This window comes from Haematobia irritans, chromosome 4 (genome assembly GCF_050003625.1).
Source record: "Haematobia irritans isolate KBUSLIRL chromosome 4, ASM5000362v1, whole genome shotgun sequence".
Taxonomy (NCBI): domain Eukaryota; kingdom Metazoa; phylum Arthropoda; class Insecta; order Diptera; family Muscidae; genus Haematobia; species Haematobia irritans.
The window spans coordinates 153,938,873-153,958,938 of record NC_134400.1 but is presented as its reverse complement, the minus strand read 5'-3'; the positions used below and the strand labels follow the sequence as shown (position 1 = coordinate 153,958,938).

General features: G+C 32.3%; 3 protein-coding genes across 8 annotated transcripts in view; 1 reads left to right on the top strand and 2 right to left on the bottom strand.

Moving 5' to 3' along the window:
• The window catches only part of Fhos (Formin homology 2 domain containing), a 420,893-nt gene that overhangs the window by 373,492 nt on the left and 27,335 nt on the right, over positions 1-20,066 (top strand). For 3 of the 6 annotated variants that reach the window (XR_012721172.1, XM_075303339.1, XM_075303338.1), the window contains 2 exons: positions 15,486-15,873; positions 15,939-16,086. Coding sequence is in view for 5 of the 6 variants with exons in the window: in XM_075303339.1 (XP_075159454.1) it covers positions 15,486-15,873; positions 15,939-16,086 (536 nt within the window). In the remaining variant the exon portion in view is untranslated. The remainder of the gene's footprint in view (positions 1-15,485; positions 15,874-15,938; positions 16,087-20,066) is intronic. The other 3 variants (XM_075303336.1, XM_075303340.1, XM_075303341.1) reach the window with 1 other exon arrangement.
• Positions 5,206-5,729, bottom strand: LOC142232696 (acyl-CoA-binding protein-like). The gene is made up of 2 exons (XM_075303343.1): positions 5,582-5,729; positions 5,206-5,520 (listed from the first exon to the last, which is right to left on the bottom strand). The coding sequence occupies exons 1-2, from the start codon at positions 5,585-5,587 to the stop codon at positions 5,275-5,277; spliced, it is 252 nt and encodes an 83-aa protein (XP_075159458.1). The 5' UTR covers positions 5,588-5,729; the 3' UTR covers positions 5,206-5,274.
• Positions 9,497-10,057, bottom strand: LOC142232698 (acyl-CoA-binding protein-like). Its single transcript, XM_075303345.1, has 2 exons — positions 9,899-10,057; positions 9,497-9,824 (listed from the first exon to the last, which is right to left on the bottom strand). The coding sequence occupies exons 1-2, from the start codon at positions 9,902-9,904 to the stop codon at positions 9,579-9,581; spliced, it is 252 nt and encodes an 83-aa protein (XP_075159460.1). The 5' UTR covers positions 9,905-10,057; the 3' UTR covers positions 9,497-9,578.

Sequence of the window (20,066 nt, the reverse complement as noted above, 5' to 3'; positions counted from 1 at the left end):
TGGTTTTAATTGCAAAAAAACAAAGTTTCTAAATCCTAAAAACAAGCCTTAGCCTATATTTGAAGCATTTTTATCTTAAATTTAAAGATTAAACATTGCATTTAATTTAAAGACGATTTCTTTAAATTAAAAATTTGTTTATTTACTTTAATGAAAATTTTCCTTAGTTCAAAGACATACGACTTTAACGGAGAGACGCAAATTTACAAAATGTGTGCCCTAAATTAAAAAAAAGTAAATTTGAAGCAAATATTATAAACTTAATTTTAACTAAAATTTCATTATTTTAAAGAAATTTGTCCTTAATATTTTGTAAATTGTGCATCCTACAATTTCAGCACTATAACACAGTTCGTCGAAATTTTTAATGGATTTTCATGAAAATTTTGTGACAGCATTATGGTCATCCTTATTTATTATCCGATTTTATTAAAAATAATCTGCCAGAGTACTAATTAAGTCAGTAAAATATGATCCATATTTTGTGAGCATTTGATATATACGAATATATACAGGGTGGCTAATATATAATGCAAGAAAGTAGAGCCATACATATATTTAAAATTTTATTGATCAAACGTTGAACAAAGTTCAACGGATTAAGATCCGGGGATTTTGGTGGTCTTTCTGTGGTTAACATGAGGCGTAAACCTTTTTTAAGTCATTATTGGTTCTCACATGTTGAGTGCGATAATGCTGAATCCTGTTGGAACGACCATGATCTGCGGTCGAAATGTTTCTTTGCCAGGCTTCAATATTGTCTTTAGGAAATTTTCCAGATTTTTCTGTATTTTTATACCCTCAACCATAGGATGGGGGTATATTAACTTTGTCATTCCGTTTGTAACACATCGAAATATTGCTCTAAGACCCAATAAAGCATATATATTCTGGGTCGTGGTGAAATTCTGAGTTGATCTGAGCATGTCCGTCCGTCCGTCTGTTGAAATCACGCTAACTTCCGAACGAAACAAGCTATCGACTTGAAACTTGGCACAAGTAGTTGTTATTGATGTAGGTCGGATAGTATTGCAAATGGGCCATATCGGTCGACTTTTACGTATAGCGCCCATATAAACGGACCCCCAAATTTGGCTTGCGATTGCTCTAAGAGAAGCAAATTTCATCCGATCCTGCCAAAATTTGGTACATGGTGTTAGTATATGGTCTCTAACACCCATGCAAAAATTGGTCCATATCGGTCCATAATTACATATAGCCCCCATATAAACCGATCCCGCGATTTGGCTTGCGGAGCCTCTAAGAGAACCAAATTTCATCCGATCCGGCTGAAACATGGTACATGGTGTTAGTATATGGTCTCAAACAACCATGCAAAAATTGGTCCACATCGGTCCATAATTATATATAGCCCCCATATAAACCGATCCCCCGATTTGGCTTGCGGAGCCTCTAAGAAACAAACATTTCATCCGATCCGGCTGAAATTTTGTACATGGTGTTGGTATATGTTCTCTAATGACCATGCAAAAATTGGTCCATATCGGTCCATAATTATATATAGCCCCCATATAAACCAATCCCCCGATTTGGCTTGCGGAGCCTCTAAGAAACAAACATTTCATCCGATCCGGCTGAAATTTGCTACATGGTGTTAGTATATTGTCTCTAACAACCATGCAAAAATTGGTCCATATCGGTCCATAATTACGTATAGCCCCCATATAAATCGATTCCCATATTTGTCCTCCGGAGCCTCTTGGAGGAGCAAAATTCATCCGATCCGGCTGAAATTTGGAACATGGTGTTAGAATGTGGTCTCTCTAACAACCACGCAAGAATTGGTCCCTATCGGTCCATAATTATATATAGCTCCCATATAAATCGATCCCCAGATTCGTCCTCCGGAGCCTCTTGGAGGAGCAAAATTCATCCGATCCGGTTGAAATTTGCAACGTGGTGTTAGTATAAGGCCGCTAATATACATGCCAAAATTGGTCCATATCGGTCTATAGTTATACACTTGTGCTCACATAATTAAGTCATTAAAATCACAACAAAAGAAATGAAACAAATAATACTTTTAGAATAAAGTTTTGAAACATTTATTACAAAAAAATAAAAAAAGAGATCAAATTAAGTAAATTCATACACTTTTGGAGGTCAATTGTGCTAAATAGATTAAGTTATATAAAAAAAAATTAAATTAAATGAGATTTTTACTGCTCATACAATTAAGTCATTTTAAAAAAAATAAGGATATGACAGGATTTTGTTACATTTCTGTTAACACTATCTTGTAATATGTTAATACTTAGTTGGAAATCCTTTATTCAAGATGACTGCGCCACATCTCTTACCCATTGAACGAACAAGTGAGGTACATTGGTCAGGAGTGATTTTGTACTATTCATCCTTTATTATTTTCCATAATGATGCTTTGTTCACAGGTTTTCTGGCCGAAACGGTTCTTTTTATAACTCCCCACAAATTCTCGATTGGGTTTAAGTCCGGGCTTTGTGCCGGCCACTCAAGAATTTTGATCCGATTGGCACTAATCCAGTCCTTTACGACCCGTGAGCAGTGCTTCGGGTCGTTGTCCTGCTGGAAAATCCAAGCTAACGGTAAACCATCGGCGTAATCCCCTACTAAATGTTCCTCTAGAATATCCTTGTACATAATACCTGTCATTTTGCCGTCAATTCGAACAATTGGCCCAACTCCAGATGTAGTGAAGCATCTCCATACCATTACTGATGAGCCTCCGTGTTTGACAGTTTTCTTAGTGTATCTTGGGTTTAGTTCTTCCAAAGGAGGACGTCTCACATACGGTTTTCCATCGTTTCCGAATACGTTGAATTTAGATTCGTCACTCCAAACAACCAAATTCCAAAAATTTGCTTCTTTATGAAGATGCTGCTTTGCAAATGCCAATCGTGCTTTAATATTTTTCTTGGACACATTTGATTTACGTCGCGCTATTCTCCCATTCAACGAATTTTCTTGCAAACGTCTACGGACCGTTTGTGCTGATATTTTTACACCATGATACTCTTCCATTTGTGATCTGATTTGTGTAGAAGTTAAAAATGGGTCCGACTTAACCTTACCTATCGCCTGTCATCGGCTGAAGATGTTTTTCTTGGCTTTATACGAGGTAGATTCTCAAATGTTCCATTTTTCTTATAATACTGTATTGCATTATTCACTTTTCCTCTTGAAAAGTTTAAAATCTTAGTGATTTTTGCAATATTTCTATGTTTTTTATAACACTCCCATATTATCTTCCTTTCGCACGGGGTTTTCTTGCCCATTTTTTAAAAAGTTATAATATTTGATGTTAACCGAAGTTATTGGAGCTTTTTCAACAAATAACAAGGAATTGTGATTTAGTTTTATGGTTCAATTGTAATCTTTATCGTTTACGAGCGAAATAACTTAATTATATGAGCACCAAAATATGACATTTTTTAAGAATAATGCATCCACACCGCGAAGCACTCAATATATTTGTAATTCTTCATTATATTTTTATTAGACATAGCAACATTATAAATTGCGCGTAAAAGAAAACAAGTGAGAAAAAACCGTTACTATTTTGTTGTCTCTTTTCTTAAGTCGTTTTTGTGTGACTTAATTCTGTGAGCACAAGTGTATATAGCCGATCCCCAATCACACAAAAATTGGTCCATATCGGTTCATATTCATGGTTGCCACTCGAGCCAAAAATAATCTACCAAAATTTTATTTTTATAGAAAACATTGTCAAACTGTTATTTCTATAGAAAATTTTGTCAAAATTTTATTTCTATAGAAAATTTTGTCAAAATTTTATTTCTATAAAAAATGTCAAAATTTTATTTCTAAAGAAAATTTTGTCGAAATTTTATTTCTATAGAAAATTTTGTCACAATTTTATTTCTATAGAAAATTTTGTCAAAATTTTATTTCTATAGAAAATTTTTTCAAAATTTTACTTTTATAGAAAATGTTGTCATAATTTTATTTTGTCAAAATTGTATTTCTGTAGAAACTTTAAAGTTAATTATATACGTATTTAATCGGCCTTTTTTAGTTTAATATATACCACGTATGGACTATGTGGTATATATTACGGTGTTAGGAAGTTTTAAGATACCTTGCCATCGGCAAGTGTTACCGCAACCCAAGTAATTCGATTGTGGATGACAGTCTTCAGTAGAAGTTTCTACGCAATCCATGTTCTTTTTTTTTTGTTGACCCTTCAGCCAATGAATACGTGCAGGGCTACACCATTACCATCGGTAGCTCTTGAGTTCTGGTGGACAAACGAAGGTGTACATTTTCAGCTTATCTCTTTGGCATAGGGAATGGTTTCCAGTCGGAGAAACCCAATATCGGTAATATGCCACTTTTGTGCAAGCGCAGCAACTCCTTGACTCTTTCTAATCTATGTTATATATTTTTGTGCATCGGTGAGCTCTTGCACGTTTAGGAACTTCAATGGCTTTCATCCAAGCTCATTGTTTAATATGTGTTGCATCCCTTCTCGCGATGCACTGAATATGGACCGTCCGATTTTTACAAGCCATGCAATTTTATCGTTATTGTGCCCAACACCATATAATGGTAATGAGGGTACAATTTTTAGGTGCATAAAGAGTTGTGATAAATTTAGTATATATCAATCCATGTTTTTTATATAGCCCCCATATAGATGGATCTGCTGATTTAACAAATTACTTGAAATTTGAATTTTTGAGGTGTTTGAGGTTCGTATAAAGCTCTTCCAGCTCCATTTGACTTTTCGATTTGCTTACAGTTTAAAATCTGGAGGTTAGATATCTAAAGAACTTCCAGATTTTAAATTAACACATATTTAGCTTTTATTGATCAATGTTTCGATATAACCCCTTTATAGACCAATCTCCTGATTCGACTTTTTGGACCAATAGAAAGAGCAATTTGAACCTGACATGTTTGCAATATATTTTGATGACATAAAATACACTAAATACCATTAATATTTTGATTTTAATTTTAATATAGCCCCCACCAGTCTTTTTGATCACTAGTCATCCATTGTAAATCTACAGAATTTAAGTTAATAACTATTTTGGAAAAAAGTTTTCGGAAAATCTAAAATACTAAGCTACAAATTCCAAATCTTACTTCGAAAACCGTATCATTTGAACCGATTGTCTTGAGAGCTGGCTATGATCCATTACCGCAGACTTCATTTTTTTATCAACACAATTATAAACGTTTTTCTTACAATTGCAACATTTTTCTAAAGAAAGAGAACACACAATATTTATTAAGCCCCATACAATGTTAAGCATAGGTTGGAGCATATTTCTGATAAGTAGCTACATAGGCTTGTTTGGCAGCATCCTGGGACATTCCCTTGTGTTTCATCCAGGCATCATATTTAGCCTTGGCAGTTAAATCGGTTACACCTGGCTTAGCTATATTGCAGTCACCAACTGTTGCCTGTTTGAAAAGACCATAGAATTCCAAAAATATATCATTGCTAGGTTTCTTTGTGAAGGATTTAGCTTTTTCACATGCTGTATTGAACTACAAATTGAAATATTTAAATATGAAGGAAATGTTTCAGATAAATTGCTTTAAAACTTACGTCCATTTTACAGAGAATATTCGATTTCCAGTATTTCTTGAAGTCTACAATAAAAACTAGCCACGAGTTCAACAAATATGTGACTTTATATAGCTACTTTAACGGTATTTTTTGCAGCAGAGATAAGCAGCAATATATAAAATTTTTCTTAAGTTATAATAAAAAATAAATCTTATCTCATTACATATTGGTAAATGGATAGGATTTTACAAAATACTGCTTTGATTTATACCCGCTTTTGTCTGCTTCTACCAACTACATAGGATTGTCTAGTTGGCTCAGGGCAATTCTCAATACAATCAAAGTTATGACGAGCGAATTACATTAAAGGTTTAAATAAACCAAGCCGACTTGTAAATGTCTGATAAAAAGTTTCCATTTGCGATTTAAATTCGATAGACATTTTGTCTTTATATGACGAGAAAAAATCTTCCAGTTGAGCAAATGAACGTGTTTACTTTTAGTCTAAGGACACCACCCTAAAGTAATTTTTCATTTCAATTAGAAATTGTGATCTTCCCATAAAGAATTTGGTATTGATTCCGAGCCTAAATTACCGCTTCTTTAAAATAAGGAAAAATTTGGGACATATGTGACTTTAAATCTAGGCTCTATTACCTTAAAATTTTGATACAAATCGATTTTTCATTCTCTTTATGTGATATATCAACAAAGCTTTACATAGAGAAATAAATGTCAATTTAAACATTCAAATTATAACAGATACTTTCAAGCAAAATTTTTTACTTAATTTCCAAAAAAGTGGAACCATAGATGCAAAACCCCTAAAATAATAATTAGGCATTTTTATCTTTAATACAAAGATTAAAAAACTTGGTTACTGCACTAAAAAAAAGTGAACTCACTATTTCACTAAAGCCAATTTAACTATATTTTAGTTCATGAACTTATTATATTTGGTGAAAGTTTCATATACTCTAATAATTTTTTGCCTACGTTAGTTAAATGAACTAAAAGATGAGAAAAAATTATACACAAGTTAAGGATAGAGATTTACTAAATTCGTATTTGTCATAAAATAGTTCATTATTTCTTCAAATTTGTAAATTTTACTACAAATGCTTCCATTATGAACTTCGTATGTCACTAAAGACATTCTTGCAATTTTTAACTCCAATTTTTCCTTCAAACTACAAAATTTTCCTTAAAAAGTGAATAAAATTATTTATGTCTAATAAATTTTTTTGAATTTGTCGAAAATTTTTTACTTATTTTTGTGATATCGGCGCGATGCTAGCGCTTGTAATACTGTTTAGTTAAAATTTTCAAAAAATATTTGAAATTTTTTAAAATTAATCGAAAGTTTTCGTCCTGGTTTTCGTTCACGGTTTTTGCAGTGTGTAAAGTCAAAAATGCTTTTCTTTATGCTTTCCAATTTTTGCATGGTCATTAGAGAACATATACCAACACAATGTACTAAATTTCGGCCAGATCGGATGAAATTTGCTTCTCTTAGAGGATCCGCAAGCCAAATCTGGGGATCGGTTTATATGGGGGCTATATATATTTATGGACCGATGTGGACCAATTTTTGCATGGTTGTTAGAGACCATATACTAACACCATGTCCCAAATTTCAGCCGGATCGGATGAAATTTGCTTCTCTTAGAGGATCCGCAAGCCAAATCTGGGGATCGGTTTATATGGGGGGTATATATATTTATGGACCGATGTGAACCAATTTTTGCATGGTTGTTAGAGACCATATACTAACACCATGTACCAAATTTTAGCCGGATCGGATGAAATTTGCTTCTCTTAGAGCAATCGCTATCCAAATTTGGGGGTCCGTTTATATGGGGACTATACGTAAAAGTCGACCGATAGGCCCATTTGCAATACCATCCGACCTACTACTTGTGCCAAGTTTCAAGTCGATAGCTTGTTTCGTTCGGAAGTTTGCGTGATTTCAACAGACGGACGGACGGACGTGCTCAGATCGACTCAGAATTTCACCACGACCCAGAATATATATACTTTATGGGGTCTTAGAGCAATATTTCGATGCGTTACAAACGGAATGACAAAGATAATATACCCCCATCCTATGGTGGAGGGTATAAAAATTGGCAAAATAAAAAGAAAGCTTATTTGGAACTATTCAAGAGGCTTTGCAACATATGCTGAATTTTACCGTATAATTTTTTCTTGCTTAGTTCTCTTGCTTTTGTGTCGTTAACATTGAAAATTTAATCAGCTGGCAAAACAATTGGGGCATTAGAGGGTCAAATTAAATAAAACTGGGGACAAAATGATACACAAATGAATCATATAAAAATTCGTGTCTCCCACAAAATAGTTCAGAATTTCTTTAAATTTTCCAATTTTACCAAAGACATTTTTGCAATTTGGAACTCCAATTTTTTTCAAACTACAAAAAAGGGGATCTGCAGTATCATGACCCAATCCCAGCGGGGTACAAGCAACCAAAAATGTATTCACATTTAAATGTTGGAGGGCTCTAACGATAGATCCTTTTCAGTCAAATATAAAGATATTACATACCAGCGCGACTAACTTTATTTCATGCCATAGATCAAAATGCTTTTGTAAGCATTCAAATGAACTGTCACTGCACTAAAAAAACATGCACTATCCCAAAGATTTTTTTTACACTAATGATTTTGGTATTGATTCCGAGCCAAAGAAGCGGAGAATTGAAGTAAGGATAAATTTGAGACTTAATTCTCTTTTAAATTTGAGTTTTTCGTACTTGATTTTAGGAAACAAGTTTTAATTTATTCGTTTTTTTTTTCTTCATGTGCTTTCAAAGTCATTTGAAAACATGTTAACGACACTTTATTCAGGCTTGACTTCAAGTAGTAATTATATTATGTTTCGAGTAAAAAACGCCTTTAAAAAAGTTTTGAAAAACATGCCCTAATTTTATACGAATTTTTGCATTGTATTCAAGACTAAGACTTTAAGACTATTTCATTAATTTTGAAGAATTTTTCTGAATTATTAAAGTCAAGTTGACCTTAATCAATATTTTTCTTTCATGTAAATCTTTATCCACTTTTATGTCGAATCACCTAACTATAAGGACAAAACGACTTCATTAAAAAGTTTATGGACTTTTGGACAAGGAAAAATACATTATATGTTATCAGAGAATTGCGTCTTCTATGCTAAACAAAATTCGCATTCGTATTTAAGGACAAAAAATCTTTGGCCTCACGACAATATTTTGTTTTCAGTGTGGAATAAATCTGTCAGCTGTCAGACGAGCGGTTTTGAAATAATAGCAGCCTGAAGTTCATTGCATAAACACATCACCCTCCCTCTACATCGGACAATTTTCTTATATAGGCCCCCTTAAAAACCAATTAACAGATTTGGTTTCGTACACAGAGAAAAAAAATCATGAAAAAATTTCCAATTAAAATCGTAATTGAGTTTTAAAAAATATTCAATTAAAAATTTAATTGATTCAACAAATTTTTTAATTGAAACAAAAATCAATCAAAAAATTAATAGTATCAATTAGGTTTTTAATTGGATCAATTAATTTTTTAATTGACCTTCAATTAATACTATAATTTCTGTGATTGAAGACATTTCAATTAAAAAATTAATTTGGATCAATTAATTTCGTGATGGAATCAGAAATATTTTTTACTTAGTGGAATCTAGAGTTATTTTAAGTCTAGACAAATGAGATGTAAAATGTGATTTATATGGTATCACATTTTGCTATAGCTCTGTAATTGATTGGAAGTCATTTGGCTTCTAGACAGTACAGAATTTTCATTGATTTCAATGATTTTAAATCGATTTGCAAGTTCACGTTATGAAGTGTGATCTTCTGTAAAATTTCTTATATGCGACCTTACATTGATATTTAAATTTCGGCCCAACCGAAGTTTCGGCCGTGACAGGCAGAGAGATCAATTGTTTTTTGGGACAATAAATATTACTATACATTTTATTTTGCAACTATTACACAAAGACGAAACAAGATACAAAATCTGATCTAAGCATATTTGGGAGCATGTTTCTCATAGGCGGCAATGTAGGCAGCCTTGGCAGCATCCTTGCTCATACCCTTGTTGGCATTCCAGGCATTCCATTTAGCAGAGCCCTTAACATCAATAGCGCTGGGTTTATCACCAGTGACATCACCAACTGTGGCTTGTTTGAAGAGACCGTAGAATTCCAAGAAGACATCATTTGGAGGAGTCTTGGTGAAAGATTTGGCTTTTTGGGTTGCAGTTTCGAACTACAAAAAAAAAAAAACAAAAACAATTTAAATTAAAAAAAACTTTTAATCCAGTAGTGACCATGTAAACTTACATCCATTTTCGTCTAGTGTTTGATTTGTCTTCTCCAAAACTTGGAAATGTACTAATGTTGTTTATGTTCGAAATCTCTTAATTTATAAGAAAAACTCAAAAGGCAGCCACAAAAAAAATAGTAATTAAACATATTTTCTTTTGTTAAACATAAATGCTACATATAGAATTTACTTAAATTTATTTTATGTTATTGTTATATATTTGATTATCTTTATAATGCCCTTACTGCTTCTGATAGAGGAATTTTGCACAAAATATTAGGTGAGAAAATGATAAGCATTGCACCCAACCCACCAATTACCTCCACTTCCGTCCTCAAACTTTCATATCTTGCATTTATGGCTCTGCTTTCGATGAATTTCTATTGGAACAAATTCATAATACGTACGAATTCACTGTGCCAATAATGTTCGGATGGTCTCGGACAAAATTTATTACCCTATGGCCAAGAAACTTCAGATTCAGATAAGGTATATGACATACACCAACATTGCCTATATATTTACACCTGTCTGCATGATTTGTTGTTGTCAAAATTTCCCTTTTTTAACTACCGCTTGTTGTAGATAAGATGTGCGAATAATGACGGCTTCTTTTTTTCATTCCATCTGGTGTTTCTCGCTCTTGATACTCTGAACTTTGATAAGCTTTTTTTTCTGTGAATAGACTAATTGAAGGTAATTAATGACACTAGTTTGTCGATTAAAGTCGAAATTTTCAGGAATATAATGACCACAATTTTGCCAAATTTATATTCCATACAAACGCACAAGTGAAATATAATTGCGGGCAACATAGCCGAAGATGGTATGATTCATGCCAAAAAGATATAGATTCCACATTTAACGTGAACAGCTGCAGAAAATCTTATAGAAAATTAAAAATGGACTTGATGTGTTTCCAAGTGGAGACTAGAAATGACTTGTACATTATATTTGTTTTATTGGCATCTTATTACGTATGTGTAGCATACAAGCAAAAAAACTACACCGAACAAAAATATAACTCATAACTTAAAACAACTTTTGAACTGTAGTTTACTTTATTACACACACGAGGGCAGTCCGGAAACTTCTTAAATTTGTCAAAATTGTATTTCTATAGGAAATTTTGTCAAAATTTTATCTCTATAGAAAATATTGTCAAAATTTTATTTCTATATAAAAATTTTGTCAAAATTTTATTTCTATAAAAAATTATGTCAAAATATTATTTCTTTATAGAAGCTTTTGTCAAAATTTTATTTCTATATGAAAATTTTGTCAAAATTTTATTTGTATAGAAAATTTTGTCAGAATTTTATTTGTATAGAAAATTTTGTCAGAATTTTATTTATTTTTTAAAAATTTTATTTCTATATAAAAATTTTGTCAAAATTTTATTTCGATTATTAATTTTGTTCGGCTTGAGGTTATAGAAACAATCGATTATTGATGTGTTTTAATATTTATTTCCAATATTTCGGTTAGTGCCACTAACCATCTTCTGCGATTTTGTATCTACATAAAATACAAAAATTAAATTACATTTACGAGTGCAACTGGTCAGTTAAAATTTCCAGAAATTAATGAAAGACTACACTTAAAAAAAATTTTGTCCAAATTTTATTTGTATAGAAAATTTTGTCAGAATTTTATTTCTATAAAAAATTTGATAAAGATTTTATTTCTATAGACAATTTTTTAAAAATTTTATTTCTATATAAAAATGTTGTCAAAATTTTATTTCGATTATTAATATTGTTCGGCTACACTTAAACAAAAACAGTGAACCCACCAGGAAGGAAAATGCTGGTTAATTTTATAAAATTTTAAGTAAAATGTATCACAAAATATCACAAAAATAAGTAAATATTTGTTGACAAATTTAAGACAATTTATTAGACAAAATGAAATTTTTTACTATCTAGCAAACAAATGGAAGTTCTTCTAAAGGAACAACTTTAAGAGCATTTCCAAAAATGTCCGCCCAAAGACGGTCATTCGTCGAACTACAAAGGAAGCTTTTAAACTCATTTTTTTTAATTCGCGTTTTCATGGCTAATATTAAATTTGTGTACTCAAAGAATGGTGATGGGGGTATAATAAGTTGGTCAGTACGTTTGTAACACATCGAAATATCGATTTGCGACTATATAAAGTACAGTGAAACCTCTGAAAGGTGCACTCAAAAAAAAAAACAAACTATTTCACCAAAGCCAATTTAACTTTATTTTAGTTCATGGATTTATTAGGTTTGGAGAAAGTTTACTTCACTCTAATAATTTTTTGCGTACGTTAGTTAATTGAACAAAAAATGGAAAAAAATATACACAAATGAAGCACAAAGAGTTACTAAATTCGTACTGCTCACAAAATAATTCATTATTGCTTCAAATTTGAAAATTTTACAAATGCGCCCATCTTGAACTTCGCATGGTGCTAAAGACATTCGTGCAATTTTGAATGCCCATTTTTTACTTCAAACTACAAAATTTTCTTTTACAAGTGAAAAAAAAACAAGTATAAATGGCCGTAAGTTCGGCCAGGCCGAATCTTATGTACCCTCCACCATGGATAGCGTAGAAAATTCTACGAAAGACTGTCATCCACAATCGAATTACTTGGGTTGTGGTATCTTAAATCGTTTTCTAAATTGTGATTTAGTCCATACGTGGTATATATTAGACTAAAAAGGTATGTGTAGGTAAGTCTACAAATAATTACGAATCGATATGGACTATTGCACGGTACGTAGGGAGCCAGAATTGAAATATGGGGGTCCCTTATATGGGGGTTTATACAATTATGAACTTGATATGGATGGACCAATTTTTGTGGGACAGATTTTATGGACGGATTTCGACCAATGTTTGCATGGGTGTTTGAGGCCATATATTAACACCACGTACCAATATCAACCAAATCAGATGAATTTTGGTCTTCCAAGAGGCTCCGGATGTCAAATCTGGTGATCGGTTTATAAGGGGGCTATATATAATTATGCACCGATGTGGACCAATATTTGCATGGTCATTAGAGTCCATATACTAACATCATGTTCCAAATTTTAGACCGATAGGATAAAATTTTCTTCTCTTAGAAGCTCCGCAAGCCAAATCGGGGGATCGGTTTATATGGGGGCTATATATAATTATTGACCGATGTGGACCAATTTTTGCATAGTTGTTAGAGTTCATATACTAAGACTATGTACCAAATTTCAGCCGGATCGGATGAAATTTGCTTCTCTTAGAGCAATCGCAAGCCAAATTTGGGGGTCCGTTTATATGGGGCTATACGTAAAAGTGGACCGATATGGCCCATTTGCAATACCATCCGACCTACATCGATAACAACTACTTGAGCCAAGTTTCAAGTCGATAGCTTGTTTCGTTCGGAAGTTAGCGTGATTTCAACAGACGGACGGACGGATATGCTTAGATCGACTCAGAATTTCACCACGACCCAGAATATATACTTTATGGGGTCTTAGAGCAATATTTCGATGTGTTACAAACGGAATATACCCCCATCCTATAGTGGAGGGTATAATAATTATGTCTAATAGATTTTCTTGAATTTGTCGAAAAATATTTACTTATTTATTATCCGTCTGTACGTTGTTATCACGCTACACGCCTAGATTCTATTTTTGTTTGCTAACTGTCTGTTCGAATATGGGCTATATCGGTCTAGGTTTTTATATAATCCTCATATAAACCGACTTCCCAGTTTGGGGTCTTGGGCTTCTAGAAACCGTAGTTTTTATCCAATTTGCCTGAAATTGAAAATATATCAATAAGTTAGGACCGCAAATAGGTGTGCCGAAAATGGTTTGTATTGGTCCATAGTTTGGTATAGCCCCCATATAAACTGATTTCCCGATTTTACTTCTTGGGATTCTAGAAACCGCAGTTTTTATTCAAATTATGTCTGAAATTGGATATATATATAATATATATATATATATATATATATATATATATATATATATATATATATATATATATATATATATATATATATATATATATATATATATATATATATATATATATATATATATATATATATATATATATATATATATATATATATATATATATATATATATATATATATATATATATATATATATATATATATATATATATATATATATATATATATATCTCCCGATGTGCACCGATCCGGCTGAAATTTGGTACATGGTTAGTATATGCCCTTTTACAACCATGCAACAATTGGTCCTCATCGGTCCATAATTATATATAGCCCCCATATAAACCGATCCCCAGATTGGGCTTATATATAGCCCTCAGATAATATAAGCGACCCCTATATTTCAATTCTGGCTCCCTACGTACCTTCCAAAAGTCCATGGTGGAGGGTAAATAAGATTCGGACTGGCCGAACATACGGCCATATATACTTGTTTTTAATTCACATCAAAAACACTGAATTCGGATCATACCTTAAGAAGTGATGCAAATTCAGTTCAATGGCTGTTGAAATTGTGGACATTCCTCCTGTGACAAACCCATGTTAAATTTACCGTCAATTCTGCGTCAATTTTACAGGAACAGGCTATTATAAGTTCGTACATATGTTTGCAAAACCCAGAAGGAGACGAGATAGACACACAGTGTTTTTGGCAATATTGCTCAGGGCCGGCTCCTGAGTCTATATAACCATGTCCCTCTGTCCGTCCCCGTGTCTTTGAACACATTTTTGAAATCAAAGTCTAGGTCGCAGTTTTGGTCCAATCAACTTTAAATTGTGCACAAGTATCAATTTTGGGTCAAAATAGTACGCTATTGGTTTTGGAAGAAATCGTTTCAGATTTAGATATATCTCCCATATATGCATTTCGCCCGATATGAACTTATATGGCCCCAGAAGCCAGAGTTTTGCCCTAATTTGCTTAAAGTTTTGCACAAGCTGTACAATTAGTACTATAGTCAAGTGAGCTAAATTTTATTGAAATCGGTTCAGATTTAGATATAGCTCCCATATATATGTTCTTCCGAATTAGGCTAATGAAACCAAAATACGATTTAGATATAGCTCCCATATACTATAAGTTCTTCCGAATTGTGCTAATATAGCCAAAATCCTTATAAAATCGCCTCTACTATGCACAAAGAAGTATAAAAAAATTAATCAAACTCAAATTTTCCTATACCTCTGATATTTATCGACCGATAAATCATAAATGCACTTTTGTGCAATTGCGTCAAATTGCTATAGATTTATTTTTTTCCCACATTTTTTTAGTAACATTTTAAGTCAAGAGATTTTGTAGAAGTCTACAAATTTTTGGGAATATAAACCTTTATACAAAGAACCCAAAAAAAATTTGAAGGTTTTGAGATGGAATTTAAAATGTGGATACACACAGTGGTGCAGGGTATAATAAAGTCGGCCCTGCCCGACTTTATACATTCTTTACTTGTTTTGATATTGTGTAAATTACGTGTCCTAAAATTTATGACGCATATTCTTTCTTTTTATATGACTATCAAACTCTTAATATTATATTTAGTTTTTTGTATATTATACATATTAATTTCTAATTCTTAAAAAAAAAAATTATCTTTTCAGAGGACCCAGCGTCGATCAGGAAATAAAGAAAGTCGAACCCAAAAAATCTGAAAACGAACTGCAATGGGAGGAGCTAGTACGCAATATGGCGCGACCATTACAACTCTGTGATCTCGATTTTACCGACCTCAATTCAGACGATGAAAAAGATATCCTAGCCCCAAGGGGTATAGGTCGTGGTGTACCGCCACCACCACCACCCATGGGTGGAGCAGCACTGCCACCGCCCATGTTACCAGCACACATAGTCCTACCACCACCCATGATGTCACAGTCGAACACCAGCAATGGCAGCGCAGGCTTTGGCAATTCCAGTCTAACAAATAGCCTTAATAGTTCACTAAATGGTTCCATAAATGGTGATACCATAAAGAAAAATAAAAAGACGGTATGTTGTTTATATTTTCATTGAATAAAATTAATTGTTTTTAAATAATTCCTCTTGTTCTTCAGGTCAAACTATTTTGGAAAGAAGTTCGTGAAGATTTAATACCAGTAGCTGTGGGTAAAACCATATGGGATGAATTGCCCCAAACAAATGTAGATACCCAAAAGTTGGAACATCTATTTGAATCCAGAGCCAAAGATTTGATGACAAAGGTAGTGTTGATTTTGTTCTTGGGCGAATAATAATTTATCTAAAGGGCTTAGTAATGTTAGCCAAAATAATTTTCTAATATTTTTAATGTTTTTTCTTTTCTCTTTGTGCATATCGTATTTCTTTTATGGATTTTTATTTGTTTTATTATGTCATGAAACAAAACCAAAACAAATACCCTTATTTTTTATATATAATCACAAATTGTGTGTTCCTTAAAAAAAATGCAAAAAATTACTTTAGGAGGTGAGTGCATTCATATTTTTTTGAAATTCCTCAGTTTCTTTGGAAACAAAGAGGACAAAAGCTAAGTAGACGGGTATTGTATCATGGTGTTGGTAGTTCACGTAATTTTTATTCTGTTTCATTTTATTATATGTGAGCACCTTCATAACCTTAATTTTGTGTAGTCCAAGGTTTTAAAGCCAATATAATTTTCATTATCATTACATTGTGTACTGAAAAATATTGTTTGTCGTAAGCACGTGCCTTTAATGGATATATGTGATTTTTTTTTCTTAACACACATCTAATCATAAATATGAGAATAGGGTCCCTACCCAGAGAAAACTGGGTAAACACTAGTGATCATGGTTGCCACTCGATCCAAAAATAATCAAACAAAATTTTATTTCTATAGAAACTTTTGTCAAAATTTTATTTCTATGGAAAATTTTGTCAAAATATTGTTTCTATAGAAAATTTTGTTAAAATTTTATTTCTATAGAAAATTTTGTCAAAATTTTATTTCTATAAAAAATTTTTTCAAAATTTTATTTCCATAGAAAATTTCTTCAAAATGTTATTTTATAGAAAATTTTGTGAAAATTTTATTTCAAATTTATTTCTATAGAAAATTTTGTTAAAATTTTATTTCTATAGAAAATTTTGTTAAAATTTTATTTCTATAGAAAATTTTGTCAAAATTTTATTTCCATAGAAAATTTCTTCAAAATGTTATTTTATAGAAAATTTTGTGAAAATTTTATTTCAAAAGAAATAAAATTTTCACAAATTTTCCAAAAATAATCAAACAAAATTTTATTTCTATAGAAACTTTTGTCAAAATTTTATTTCTATAGAAAATTTTGTCAAAATTTTATTTCTATAGAAAATTTTGTCAAAAATTTTATTTCTATAGAAAATTTTGTCAAAATTTTATTTCTATGGAAAATTTTGTCAAAATGTTATTTCTATAGAAAATTTTGTCAAAATTTTATTTCTATAGAAAATTTTGTCAAAATTGTATTTCCATAGAAAATTTCTTCAAAACCTTTATAGAAAATTTTGTGAAAATTTTATTTCAAAAGAAAATTTTGTCAATATTTTATTTCTATAGCAAATTTGGTCAAAATTTTATTTCTACAGCAAATTTGGTCAAAATTTTATTTCTATTTATGAATTACCTCTAAGTTGGAGAGAAATATTCTGCAAAATCTACCAAAAACATTAAAAATTCGAGCAGTAAAAAATCGACCAGTTTTTGTAGAATTCTACCAAATGTGGCAACCGTGCTAGTGATTTCTCCAGCATTATTTACCCGTAATCCATAACATACTACTTGCAGTATCAATCAATAAGAACAGACGAACATGGCTATATCGACTCATGGACCGATCCTGAGCAATATTTCCAAAGACACCATGTGTCTATCTCGTCTCCTTCTGGGTGTTGTAAACATATGCACTAACTAATAATACTCTATTCCACAGTGTGGCGCAGGGCATAAAAATTATGTCCATCATTTAATGAATTAGCGAAGTATTACAACCTTCACTATAGGATGTGGAGTATACACAAAAAACATTTTTTTGTGCTCAATCACGAAATTAATTGATCCAATTAACTTTTAATTGAAATGTCTTCAATCACAGAAATGATAGTATCAATTAAAAAATTAATTGATACTATTAATTTTTGTGATTGATTTTTGTTTCAATTAAAAAATTTGTTGAATCAATTAAGCCTTTAATTGGAAAAATGTTCGTATTTCCGCAATTGATCGATTCATGTTCGTCGGTGCATCCGTCTGTTGAAATCATCCTAACTTCCCAACGAAACTAGCTATCTGCTTGAAGCTTAGTGTAAATATTTGTTATTGTTATAGGTCGGACGATATTGCAAACGGACCATATCGGACCACTTTAAAATAGATCAACTTTCATCCGATCCAGTTAAAATTTGGCCCGTGATGCTAGTATCTGCTCTCCATAGGTCCATAATTATATATGTAGCCGCCATTTTATATAGCCCCACCCGATTTGATTTCGGAATACCGACGAAAGAACAAATTTCATCTGATCCGGTTGAATTTTGGCCCTCTAGTTACCATGCGAAAATTATTTCATAATTCATATCGTTTCATATAAAGGAGTCTCTATATGAAACGATCAAGAACTAGAGAAGCTTATATAGTAATTCGATTGTGGATGACAGTCTTTAGTAGAGTTTGGACGCAATCCATGGTGGAGGGTGTATACGATTTTTTTGATTGATTTTTTTTATAACAAAAAAATTATAGTTTCCTTTCATCATTACGAGAATACAGATTGAGCAGAGTATGCCCGTTATTTCTTTCAAAAGTCGCCGTCCGTTTTGGGAAATAGTTTTTAAAACTGGGAATCCCCGAATTTCAATAAACACGTTTTCTTGATCAATCTCGATACAACACCAGCCAGTATTATGTTAATGTTTAATAAAATATTTATTTACAAGAAACAGATGATTTATTAATAAATACATGCTGGAGGGCTCTAACGATAGCTTCTTGTGATTTTACAGATAAATATAAATCAATCACTTGATCGCGCTTAAATTCTATCACGAATTCAAAATGCCTACAAATGCTGTAAGCAATAACATGAACAGCAACTGTAGTAAATATGTCGGCTGCCAGACGAACAGTCCAGAAACGATAGAAGCTAGTTGGTCGTAATACATATCAGCCACCCTCTATAGCGAGATTCTTTTACAAAAAAAGTCTTTATTTTAAGGGACCTTATGTTCACAAATATGACCATATCGTCCCTATTTATTCACCAATCCCTTTCCAACTTGCCTCAAAATATTTTGGTGTAATATCACCTAATCTTGCCAAATATACGACATATTTTCTTATTTTTATACCCTCCACCATAGGATGGGGGGTATATTAACTTTGTCATTCCGTTTGTAGCATATCGAAATAGTGCTCTAAGACCCCATAAAGTATATATATTCTAGGTCGTGGTGAAATTCTGAGTCGATCTAAGCATGTCAGTCCGTCCGCCCGCCTGTTGAAATCACGCTAACTTCCGAAGCTATCGACTTGAAACTTGGCACAAGTAGTTGTTTTTGATGTAGGTCGAATTGTATTGCAAATGGGCCATATCGGTTCACTTTTACGTATAGCCCCCATATAAATGGACCCCATGATTTGGCTTGCGGAGCCTCAACGAGAAGCAAATTTCATCCGATCCGGCTGAAAATTAGTACATGGTGTTGATATATGATCTCTAACAACCATACAAAACTTGGTCCACATCGGTCCATAATTATATATAGCCCCCATATAAACCGAACCCCAAATTTGGTTTGCGGAGCCTCAAAGAGAAGCAAATTTCATCCGATCCGGTTGAAATTTGGTACGTGGTGTTAGTATAAGGTCTCTAACAACCATGCAAAAATTGGTCTATATCGGTTCATAATTATATATAGCCCCCCATATAAACCGATCCTTAGATTTGACCTCCGGAGCCTCTTGAAGGAGTAAAATTCATCCGATCCAGTTGAATTTTGGTACATTTCGCTAGTGTATGGCCGATAAAAACTATGCCAAAATTGGTCCGTATCGATCTATATTATATATAGCCCCCAAATAAACCGATCCCCAATCACAGAAAAATCACCATTGCCAATCGAGCCAAAAATAATCTACCAAAATTTTATTGCCATAGAAAATTTTGTCAAAATTTTAATATTTCTATAGAAAATTTTGTCAATAT